Raw genomic sequence first — 13,081 nt, forward strand, 5'->3', positions numbered from 1 at the left:
CCTCTGTTTGAAGACAGTGGCGGAGCTCTTGACAGGAGCCCGCTTAATGAAGCCCAAAGTTGGCATATTTTTTTATTGCGAACCAGAACACGTTAATGGATGGTTTGAAGGTAGTAACACAATTAACATGGAGCAAAAACCAGATTCAGATACCACCACTGGCTTCAGGGTTAGGAAAAGATATAACTGAAAAGTAGAAGCACCAGACACCTAAGAGCTCCACGCAGTGGGCATGATCAGTCAGAGCACAATCTGAGGAAATAAATATTTTCCATAGCTGGTAGTTTGAGTTAGCAGTTTCCAACAAACGTAATGCTAAGTCTTGACAGCAGTCCATATACACAAATTGATGGCATAGTGTTCTCCTTTATCTCTCTGCTGTATTAAATTCTCAGCATGTCTAATAGAACAATGGACAAACAAAATGAAAAATAATTGGCTTTATTTTTTTTTCTTGTAAGCAGTTGGACAATGGTGCCACTATACATTGCATTAACAGAGTGCAAGGGGCAAAATTCAATGAGTACAGAAAATAATGACATTTCTGGGTATATAGAAATGTATTTAAAAATCTACATTTAACTCTACAGTGTTGATGCACCCGTCTATAAATAGATTTTGTTAAAGAAAGCTTTTCTTTATATCTTCCATTTGTGCTATAGCAACATTCCTGTTCCAATCCCCTTATCTGCAGACATTCAAGCTTGTTAGAGATATTGCTTTATGGAATCAAGTATTAAACTTATTCTAAAGAAAATAATAAAAGATATCACCCTAACAGTGTATATATTTATGTACATCTTGGAAATATATAAAGCAAAATGATTCTTAAAGGATTTTGCACAATTTGGCTGCAGTGTATCACATAAAATTAGCCAGACACATTGCCCAACATTCCCTGGGTAGGGCCACAATGAGGAAGAAAGCTTAGAGATTTTAAAATCAAAAACAAATGGCAATGACAGTGTTACAGATTCTGAAACAATGCATTCACAGGAGACACACAAACTGGTATTAAATCACTAAAACACTAAGACACACCCTTAAGTTAGTTTAAACTCACACAGTTTTAAAAATTAAACAGATATTTTTGAGTTTCAGGAATTAATTGTGTCAAACATAACATTACTATCACTATGCTCCATGCTGAGGTGACATTCTACCTAACATACAGGATCCTGTACAACTATTTGCAGCTTGGCTCTTTAGTCCCCGAAGTGAGTGAATCTTATGTGCTGCACACATTACCTGGCCATTAATCTCCAAAGGATGGTCCTCAAACTGTGTGTTTGATGTTCAGCATGCAATACATAATGATAAGGCATAATGGTAAAACATTAACTGACAAGTGCTTACACAACTTTGAGAAAGAAAATACTGGAAATCACAGTGAAGAGGAATTAATAAAAAACAAACTTGAAACACTGGCAGGCAAGCCACAGGAATGCCCATCAGCTTAAAGCCTGAATACTGTAAAAAGGAAAATAGGACAATCTTGATTAATTTGCAGCTTTTTAGTGCAAGGCAAATCTGGTGGTAGAAGAAGCAGACACATTTCAAACACTGTACTCCAGACCTCAGCAGTTAAATTCTCATTAGATGGAGGGCTATGTCTACACTGACCATTTTTCAAAATCTCACACCTCTGTTCATTACGACATCCATTCATGAAACAGTAGATCTGATCAGTCCACAGAGGACAAGGTTTATTGAACTTTTTCTTGGAAAAACTAAGTGAAATATATAAATATGACTGACACATCAATCCTTAGTTAAGGTGCACCTTGGCATTCCAGTGTCAATATCCAGGAGATAGAACAGGCTGCAAAAGCTGAAGTAAATGCTGATAGGAAAGATTACTGCCGACTTAGCCACATGCAACACTGGCAGATTTATTACTATGGCTGAATCGGTCCCTGTCCCAAGTTTTATCCAAATTTAACCCCACCATATCACGCAATGTTGTACAAAAGGTCTGAGAGTCCATCTGTATTCATCTTCCAGATAACCTCCTTCTTTGAGACATAACAGGCACTTGAATAACATCGAAAAAAAGAGGGCCACTGATGATGCAATTCCTAACAATTTTGAAAGAAATCACAGCAAGAAGTATGGTCCTCAAGATTCCATTTCATCTGGATCAGAATGTGGTGGCACAAAACTAAGCACTTCTTCATAAGTTAACCCTGAGAGAATTAAAAAAAAAGGTGATAAGCATAAGCAACACTATCAGAATTTGTCTGAAAAGTATTAGAACAATCACATTTACAGTACAACATGTTGCTACAAGCATATGACGGCCCAGAACTCTGTATAAAAACACTCACTCTTCCATTCATCAATATCCAATTCCCTGCTTTCAAACGACTGGTCATAGGGTTCTGCCTCTGGCTCATCTTCTGGATCATGGTACTGCGCAAAGTATGAATGTGCAAGAGCTTCAGCTGCGGTAATCCTTTTATCCGTGTCCAGGACCAACATCTTTTCCAAAAGGTCAACAGCTGTGTAATATAACCCACAGAATTACAATGCTTAATTTTTTTAAATTCCTATTAATACTTTTATATGGTAAAAAAAAAAAAAAAAAACTATATTCAATGGAAAGCTTACAGTCTGGGTAAAGTATGAATGCTTGCAAATGCAAAAGCTCTTTCATAGAACTGCCAGACAAACCAAAAATGAAGCTTAAGACAGCTCTACCTCTGCTTACCTAATGGATTAGCCCCAATAAACACATCTGCAAAGTTCCTCTTTTTCATAGTGGGAAGAGAATTAATGTAATTTCTAGCCTAAAAACAGGGAAAATTAAAGTTAAAAATGAAAAACATTTAGAGAATTATGCCAGCTCAGTCTTTTCCAAACATTGTTCTTTGTCCTACATTCGTATTGGTATAGGGTCTAATATTCTGTTATCTTGACAAGACATACAAAGAACCTCTCCTAGTTTTATTTGATACTAGGATAAAAAGTAATGACAATTTTTTTTAAATGTTCCTCAATGGCAATGCAGCCTTCCACTCTCAAATTCAAGTTGTGTAAGTGACTACATATCTGATAAGCAGTTTTAGAAGTAGCGATAAAAAGCAAGAGAAAGGCACAAATAGGGGCAGAAACAGCATCTGTTAAAGCCACAATAGGTAGCAAAAAGCCTGGGCACTTTAAATTTAGGAGCTGACCACACCACAGAGGGGAAAAAAAGAAAGCCAGGTTCACTATTGCACTTCTAAACACATCAATCAGCCCTCTTTAATAATAATTAATTCACTCATCAGCATTTCCAGGAATACAGATGAAGCATAGTTCCTAATAATGCCTGTGTGCTAAAAGATTGCAGCATACAAACCTGAGAATCCTAAACATTTCTAAAATATGACTGTTAACATGTCTATATGCCAGCCAGACACAGGAGAGCCTAGTGGCTGTGGAATTGTTTCTAGGAACAAGAATGTTGCCAGTTCAGTCCCTACCATGACTGTTTACTACTGAGCAAGTACTTTAATCATCTATGTAAAGACAAACGCAACTATAATACCTATGACATTTATAAGGTACTCTGGGTAAAAGCTTCACCTAAATAACTGCAATCCAATAAGACTTTTAACCTTGCATTGCCAATCAATCCGAACTTTTGAAGCTCATCACTATAAAAGTCTACATTGTACAATAGCTTTTCAGGCAATATAATTAGGCAGTCTGTTCTAAAAACTTACTAAGAAATGCAGTAGTTTTCAGACAACTCAAATGTACGGCTAAGTGTGCTCAACAAATAGTGATCATAATGACACACAATAATTAAGGGAATGGGGCATACTCAAAAGCACTCCTCACGCATGCTGTTAGCTGTCAGTTCATATCACTGATTGTTCAACACGCTATCATTCAAAACTGAAGTGTTCTGAACTCTTTAGAAACCCATAACCCAACCTTATTGTTTTGCTGGAGACAAATCCAAAATGCTCTTGGACTGACTCAGATATACAAATTTTGGGCTCTTTTTGCGCATACAACACTTGTCCCCAAGGATCAAATAATTCCTGTAAACAAAGGGGAAACACTGAAATAACCCTAACAAATTATTGGGCACTGTTCCTTTTAAACAAAGTTTACATAATCTGGCTCACCTCATGACTGGGCATCCTGCTAATTAGAGAGGCAGGGGGTGTTCCTGTCAGCCGCATAATCTGCTGAAGTTGGTTAATATCTTATTCACACCCGGTCAAGGGGATTGTAATTACACACAAAAAGCAGCTAAAACCATAACACATTGCTTTTAGTAATATTCTCTTTGCATTTTATATTTTTTTGGAAGAAAACACAACACCCAAACACTCTGTAGCTTTCAAAGAGAAAAATGTAGGAAGCATGCAAGGAGTGAATTTCCGTTAGTGAACAGATATATTGAGTGATTAATATTAGTCCCACCATTTATAGGCACAATACCTTCAAAAGAATTTTTAGACAGATGAGGGAGGCCTACATTCATAGACCCAGGTCTGCCATAGCAATGCAGCAATAAAATAGCAGGCACCTTTTAAAATACCAAACTAGTTCAAAGTGCAGCAGCATCAACACAGATGCACAGAAGCATAGTGACAAGTAGGTTTCATGCTGCACAAGCAAACAAACACAAGTATAGGAAAGCACCACCAGGCGGGCAATTTCAAATGCCACCAGAAAGACAGGCAGAACAGGGAACTCACAGAATCTGAAGATATTTTCAGCAACAACTCAGCATCTGGATTTCCGACGAGCATCAATATTAACTTCAACTGATCAATATCTAATTGAACAACATAAAGGAAAACGTTGTGGAGCCCTCAAAAAAATTAATAAATAAACACGCTGCTTGCAGCACTCTGAACTGCAATAAGGAAACAGACTACTATCATTTCTGCCCATAAATGGAATGTCAATCTGCTCCTGAGCAGGCTCACACTTTCAGCCTCCACAAGCTGGAAGATGTTTTTCTATAATAAACAAAAAATAATTAATTACAACAAAGGTCTGGCAGTTGACTTGTGTTCCCGAGTGATAATCCACAGCAGGGAACCATGGGCCACCACAGAGTACTGGTAAAGTGTGTTTTGTGTAACAAATGAAACAAAAAGTACACTCCCATTTGTAGGGTAACAATAGTCACAAATAAACGATGCGTAAACCATCTAGTTTATACTAAGAAAAATTAACAGTAGCAATAGCTTTCTAATGCATATATGACTGGATTATCAATGGCTGTGCTGAGCTTTTAGCAACAGCTCTGCTAAATTCACACAATTGAGGGCAGTGACAATTCATTACAGAAAGCAGCAAGCATGCAAACATATACACAGAGCACAAACAATTATGGTTACAAAAAGACCAAATTGTGGAATAATGAGGAGACAGTAAGATGCCAGAAAAACGAACAAACCTAAGCAGAACAATAAGCAATAACTCACAAAGAAAAGTCCAGCAAGATAAGGAAATATGTGACATTTGGATTATTTGAGATCAGCTTTGCTATACAGCCAGGTTTCAAGCAAGAGCTCATGCAAGTTACTTGTCTTTATTGAGAAGGCACATGCAAAGCAGTCCGAGCTCAGCCCAATCAGAGCAAGGCAAGCTCCACATATAAGGTGCATGTCTTACTTTTTGCTTGCTCCTTTTAGAAAGTTATGCAGTAGGCGGTGAATCTGCAATTTACTAAAGATGCTTTGTAATCTCCAAATTTGCAAATGAAAATTATCTGTGCTTTAAGCTGAAAGCTTTCCTTTTGAGGCAAGTACCATAATCAACTTGAGACAGAGGCTGATTTAGAAAATACTCACCTGAAGAATTTGTTGGATTGGTACCAGGCAGCTTAACAGGCATCCATATATGCACAATCATTTTATACTAAATGATCTGTGATTTACCATCAGTTGATTAAGTGTTTTGTTTGCATCACACCAACTAATAGCTGCAGGCAAGTTCCACCACGTTGGAAAAACCTGTCCTGATCCACTACAAGATAATTCACCCTGCAGTACCACACATTAGATGTCATTCATCTAGTTTTACTTGCCATAGTACTCTAGAAACACTTACTCATGTATGAGTAGAGTTTGTTTTCATTTCAATTTCCTCCCACTTGCCCTACACAGTGTTGTGAAAACGTATTTGCTCCCTTCCTGATTTTCACTGTTTTAGCTTATTCATAATACTTGTTTCTCATCTCCAAATAAATTTAGTATAATACAAAAGAAAACCTGAGTAAACACAATAGTTTTTATATAAGTATTTGATTTATTGAAGGATAAAAGTTCACCAACACCTATATCACCCATGTGAAAAAGTAATTCCCCCCTTAGTAAATCAAAAAAACCAATAAACCATACTTAAATAATGACTTAAGTAAGACTAGACACCCCAGGCTTGACTGCTGCTAGTACTATTGACTCTAAACATCACTTAAGTAGAACCTTTCCAACAAAGTGAAGTTGGCTAAAAGGTCTCCATAACCAGCACACCATACATCAAACAAAAAACTCCATAAGACCTAAGAAAGTTTCTGAAATATATCAGTCGGGAAAGGGTTACAAAGCAATCTCTAAAACCATGGGACTCTAGTGAACAACCGTGAGAGCAATCATCTTAAAACAGAGAAAATTTGGATCAGTGGTAAATCTGCCCAGAAGTGACAGGCACAGGAAAATTATTCAGAGCGCGCATCATAGAAAATCCATCCAGAAAATCATAGAAAATTCACCCAGGCAGTCAAAGTAGTACCCAGACAAACATTTAAGGAACTACAGGCCTCTCTCCATCCATCCATCCTCTTCCGTTTATCCGAGGTCGGTCGCGGAGGCAGCAGCTTGAGCAGAGATGCCCAGACTTCCCTCTCCCTGGCCACTTCTTCTAGCTCTTCCGGGAGAATCCCAAGGCATTCCCAGGCCAGCCGAGAGACATAGTCCCTCCAGCGTGTCCTGGGTCTTCCACGGGGCCTCCTTCCAGTTAGACGTGCCCGGAACACCTCACCAGGGAGGCATCCAGGAGGCATCCTGATCAGATGCCCGAGCCACCTCATCTGACTCCTCTCGATGCAGAGGAGCAGCGGCTCTACTCTGAGCCCCTCCCGGATGACTGAGCTTCTCATTCTATCTTTAAGGGAAACTACAGGCCTCTCTCAACTCAACTAAATGTCAGCATTCCCAGTTCCACCACTGGGCCTAAATAGTATTCATGAGAGAGTTGCATGGTGAAAACTACTGCTAAACAAAAGAAACAAAGACTTGTCTAACATTTGTCAAAAAACATCTTGATTGTATTTGGGAAAATGTTCTATACACTGATGAGTCAAGAGTTGAACTTTTTGAAAGTACCTTTACATCTAGCATAAAGCTAACAAAGCTTTCCACAATAACAACATCGTGGTAGTAGTGTAAAGGTGTGGGGATGCTTTGCTGCTTCAAAGCCTGAGTGTCTTGCCATAATTGAGGGAAGCATGACTTCAGCCATATGCCAGAAAGTACTGAAGAAAAAGGTCCAATCTTCAGTCCATGATGTAAAGCTGAAGTGCATTTAGATTATGCAGCAAGACGATCAGAAGCACAAGATCAAGTGCATCTCTGAAAGGGCAAAAAGAAAAATTAAGGCTTTGGAATGGATGAGTCAAAGTCCTGACTTGAACCCAACTGAGATGTTGTGGCAGGACCTTAAATGGACAGTGCATACCTTCCAATGTGGCAGAATTAAAACAAGTTTGCAGAGAGGAGTTGGCCACAATTTCTCCACAGTGATGCCAAAGACTGGTGTCCAGATACTGGGAGTGTTTCATTGCAGTTGTTGCTGATAAAGGTGACATGCCAAGTATTAGGTTTAGGGGACAGTTACTTTATTACATGGATGATACAGGTGTTGGAACTTTTTTCCGTTAATAAATCAAATGATCATTTAAAAGCTGTGCATTGTGTTTACTCAGGCAATCTTCAGCATTGTAATAAATATGTTTGGAGATCTGAAAGAATTGTTATGAATTGGCAAAAATTTTTTTTTAAAAATGTTGAAATCAGGAAGGGTGCAAAGGTTTTTTCACAGCACTGTATGTACCCAAATAATGTTCCAAGCTTTTGATTCTCTTATTGCGGTCCCATGTTTTTTTCCTTAGAATAAAAGTACAAAATCGGAAGAAAAACTGGACTGAAAATTTTCTCTGAATTAGTTAATATTGTTAACTAGCATCCTATCACAAAAGTTCTACACACCTGGATTTCTGTACCTTGCTTTTCAGAGGCTTATATTCAACAAGGTGAGCTCTAGGGTTTCTTCACAGTCCCAAATGTCTCCCTCGCATATGGAGGGCTGCACTTCACTCTCTGCATTGTCTGAAGGTTCCAGACATTACACTCTTACATTACATGATTTTTTCTTTATAATACTTGGACATACATAAATTTAGACATGTGTCCAATGCAGGAGACTGCAATAGACATGTACTGCACTCATTTAATGGAGAAACCATAAAGATGTATAATACAAATATCCAGGGAAAGGATACGATCTGTTCCAGGAAACAGTGTTCTCCCAGTGAGTAGTTCAGCCATGATGCATCCAACTGACCAAATGTCCACTATAAAACAAATCACAAAAGAAAGTGGTCAGTCTTTGTTATGTGAGGAAAGACACTAAAATGGCTGTTATTTGATGCAGTCGTTTATACTGGAAGACAGAGATCCTATGATAGGTTGTGATCAGAGCAAGCGCCAAGTATAGGTAGCTTAATGACACGTGTTTCAATATTTCAATATTTATGAAATCAGTTATTTTGTGTTTTATATTTGTAATGAATTTAGACCACTTTGCAGATTATTTGTTTGCACTTTAGACATCAAGGAGTCCTTTGCTGTTGATCAATGCCAAAAAAAGTCAAATTAAACCCACTGTGATTCTATGTTGTATTCGAGTAAAATGTGAAAACATTTTTATAGGCACAGTAGAGAGAATCAACCAGTTTTATTTTTAAGAAAGCATACTTTTCCTACTTCAGATGTTCAAGAAAAGCCTAGACTGTCTTCATTTATGCTCACCAGCCATTATGTGGATCACTCAGGACAGCCAGGTAACCCACATACTAGTTGCTACTTTCTGCAGTCTTTGGGTTCTTTAATGAAATGACTGACTGTTTGTATTGTCTTATACTGCAAACACCTCCATTAGCATCTTTCCTGTCTAGTGTCTGACCTCACGTCCATTATCTCCATCATAGCGAACCTCTTCATTCAACCTTTCTCCATCTTTCATTATATGCTTAATCAATGTAAAACATTTATCTTCATCACTTAATTTTTTGGCTCCATACTAGCATTGGATTGGTACTAAAATGTGGTGGGAGACTCATTGGAGACTCCAATGCATTTATATAAATAAAAACATTTGAAAAATTATTCCCTTTGTTTAATTGAGCTTGATGTAAATGCAAGAACCTATTGGTGGGGGAACACCCTTTGAAGTTCCGAACCTGCTACCACATGACTAAGCATGGGAGGTGCTTGGAAATTACTATTTACTCCTGGTATTGAAATTAATGAAATGCCGGTACCATACAATATTAAAAGTTGGGTTTATCACACAACCTTACTCCACACTAGTCCTAGTGTTCCACTTCTTTATTTAAATTCTGAACATCACCTAACCATGTGTCAACTAATATTTTCCTTAGTTTGGTTTGCTTTCATCATTTAATGGCATCTCACCCCCACAAAACTTCATACAAAGCTTACAAAAGCTCTACAAAAAACTTTTAAATATGCACATGGCACATTTTGATCAGAGGTAATCATCATGTCTTTAGCATTTTTTCCAAGGGTTAAAATGGGCACAGAGGTATGTTCTGGCAAGCACTCCAACTAAAAAAAATGCATTCCAGCACTTTTCATTTCTATTAAACTCCTCCCCAATCCCATGCAGAAGAGGACTGCTCTATCTACAAGAGAAACATCAAACTACTATCTTTCCCCTTTTTCAGTCATCTACGCCTGATACCCATTACATTTAGGCATGACAGTAATGTCAAATGTTATTTTCACTAAAATCACAAGTGCTATCTATTAAAATGGTTTTAGGAATACTAATTCAAATGAACCTTTGTAGAGAGCAACTTCATTAAAAGTATGGGTGAATTTCCTTGGGTTTACATTAGTCACCAGATAGAGGCCTCTAGAAAACAGAAAATAAAAAATACTGTACTACTGAAAACAGTCTAATGTTTTAATGGATTTTGCTGGAAAATGTGGACAATTGCTGATAATAATTTAACTGTTGTACATGTATAATGTGAAAAGGACACAAACAACTTCCAAATTGATAATGAATAGGCATGTTTAATGTCATGTATGTCTCACGAGTTAACCACAGACAGCCTTTACTGTTGCCTTTACAAATGAATGGCTTTAGTTAGTATACTGAAATGTGTACCAGTCTTAAGCACAGATGACTAATTTTCAGTATTGTCCTGAAAAATTACATTTGTTCACAATTATATATCTGTCTAATATGCTTTTTTATTGTATAAACAAAACACCTGTGTGTGTGCGCGCATGTGAGTGTGGAGCAGTCCGCTCTGCTCACGCTCAAACCACAGGCACTAGATGGCACATGCATGCAGTTTTACATTTTTTCAGCGGTTACATGCACCTCACTATGAAAGACCTGTGTGCAGCAGACCCCGCTATGCAACAACATTGTGCTAATGATGCAAATGAAGAGACACAACTTTAAAACGAAGCAAAGGCTGCAGCTCCACAACATGCAAGTGAAACGGCTTGAAATTTTCACTAAAAAGCCTTGTCGATCTGGAGGTATTTTCTCAAGACAAAATTTAATTGGACTAATATGCCAGTGATACTGCTAAGATATGGCATTGCCTGTGTCTTCTAACAAAGGTCAGTGCAGCAGCAAGCACAGGTGGGTCCATGTTCTCTGCCCTGGGTAATAAGCTGCTAGGGAGTCTTCAGGACAAAAAAAAAAAAAAAACAACCCAAAGACCACATGCAGCTAGTATTGAACATAAGCCACATCTTTTCTATGGATTATATTAGACTCAAATTTTACTTTACGTTACAGACAAAGGCACTTTCTTGAATGTAATAATGCAAAATGATCAATGTTTACAGCTCTGATATATCTCATGTCACTTAACAAGCATCGTGGGTGGTTATTATAACACTACAGCTGCTTCTCCCTGCCATATGGCTGATTTAACAGCAGATCACTTGCATGCAAACAAACATTCAGAGGAAAAAGGGGGAAGTGTCATGAGTAAGCACAATTAGCAAAGCCAATGTAATATCTTGAATATAGGACTTCTTTCTGTGTTGATTGTTTTTGTTCCTAGAATTTTATTAAAACTATATTTAAATCACATAAACAGAGGAATAAATTACTAAGGAGTATAGCAAAGATTAAAAGATAAAGTTGTCACATTAAGGGGATGAACATAATCACAGGGAATAACTTTCCATACATAAATGAAAATTAGCCAATTTTTTGAAAAGTACTGCTTTTTCTTCTTGCCTGCATGGTCATAACATGTAATACTTAATAGTTTGCGGGTTATATTTTTGTACACTTAGGCATTTCACCTGAAACATATTTCTTTTAGGGTAACAATAAAAGATATTACTTTAATACATTACTTAAGAAGATATTTCATTAGTGTGCGCTACACAAGTGCTAAGAGATGTCTGCAGATTGTGCTGTACTATTTACCTGAAAAACATTTAACACGATTATTTTTTTATGATGTTTCCTTTTTAATTATTTTCAAAATATATCACAACTACACTTAAAGGATGATTGAGAAATACATTATCTGAACACACACGTTACTAAAAGAGGTATTCAAGCAGGAGAAAGAATGGGTGGGTTATATACCCCGAAATAAACAGGCACATTTAATCTAGTATTGGATTTTGATTTGCATCTGTTGCTGTCCCTTTCAGAAGAATTTCCAGTTTTCAAAAGCGAGTTCAGAAAATAAATAGTGTTTGAATCTTTAAAAATAGACAATAAAAAGAAGCAACAGAAATACACTCCAAATGGGTTAGCAGCAGCCTCTATTTTACTGGATTCATAATTTGGTAAAACAGAACACAACAGGGAAAGAAACACTTTCTGCATCTACTGGAGTTCCTTAACAGAACAAATACCACTGCCAGCACTCCATCAGAAAATTTTCAACATTCCACAAAAGGCTTTTTCTAAGGCAATACATAAACAACTTTCACATACAGTAAAAGAATTCAAAAACGTCTATCCCTAAAATAAAAACATAGAAGAGAGCTTCAACATGCAGCTTCTCCAGTATTTGGCAGGTCTCAGATACTGGAACATTAAATCAAGCAATATGATGAAATATACAGGATCATGAGGAAAATGGACAGGAAAAATAATGGTGAACAAAAAGATGACAAAAGTCAGCACCCATTCACAAAAAACATTACTGCCTGCCGCTATCTACTGTGAAGTCTTCATGTTAATGCCACAAACGGAGAAATGTTTTCTAGGAGATTAGAGTTGACAGGACAGTAAAGATGCAGACATGGGAAATAGCTGATTTAGGGAAAGATACAAAAGCATAATCAGGCTAGTATTAAAGCTTACCTGTCATGTTGTAGTGCATCCAGTTAAGCATTATTTCAGGTGCTCTGTACCATCGTGTGGCTACATAACCTGTCATTTCCTCATCAGTAAGCCGTGCCAGGCCAAAGTCAAGGATCTATTAGCAAGACATTGTGTGAATGTGTGTAACTTAACTATACCGAACGGACAGATCTTTACCAGGAAATACACCTTAGAGGACATTATCTTCATTTAATTTTAAACTACTAATTCTTAACCAAGGGCAAAAATTCAATAATCCAAGACTTTACAGGACTTACCTGAACAGTTTTATTATCTGTCACTTTATTAGGGTGGAAACTGCTTTTACATCAAATTCTATATACAGTATCTAACTTTGAAATAATTATTATGCAGTGCAAAAACAGCTCACCTTTAATTCACAATCTTCATTCACTGCCAAATTACTTGGTTTGAGGTCCTGAAACAAGGGGAAAGCATTGAA

General features: G+C 37.3%; 1 protein-coding gene across 3 annotated transcripts in view; it reads right to left on the minus strand.

Moving 5' to 3' along the window:
• Positions 1–425: 425 nt before the first annotated feature.
• Positions 426–13,081, minus strand: part of LOC114647868 (mitogen-activated protein kinase 14A) — a 42,324-nt gene continuing 29,668 nt past the window's right edge. For 2 of the 3 annotated variants that reach the window (XM_051924460.1, XM_051924459.1), the window contains 7 exons: positions 13,010–13,057; positions 12,619–12,733; positions 8,516–8,587; positions 4,122–4,201; positions 2,711–2,789; positions 2,328–2,501; positions 426–2,186 (listed from right to left, as the gene is read on the minus strand). In XM_051924460.1, the coding sequence (XP_051780420.1) occupies positions 2,119–2,186; positions 2,328–2,501; positions 2,711–2,789; positions 4,122–4,201; positions 8,516–8,587; positions 12,619–12,733; positions 13,010–13,057 (636 nt within the window). In that variant the 3' untranslated portion in view covers positions 426–2,118. Of the gene's footprint in view, positions 2,187–2,327; positions 2,502–2,710; positions 2,790–4,121; positions 4,202–4,700; positions 4,781–8,515; positions 8,588–12,618; positions 12,734–13,009; positions 13,058–13,081 lie in introns of all 3 variants that reach the window. The other variant, XM_028796543.2, reaches the window with a different exon arrangement.

Source organism: Erpetoichthys calabaricus, chromosome 3 (assembly GCF_900747795.2).
Source record: "Erpetoichthys calabaricus chromosome 3, fErpCal1.3, whole genome shotgun sequence".
In the NCBI taxonomy this organism is placed as follows: domain Eukaryota; kingdom Metazoa; phylum Chordata; class Cladistia; order Polypteriformes; family Polypteridae; genus Erpetoichthys; species Erpetoichthys calabaricus.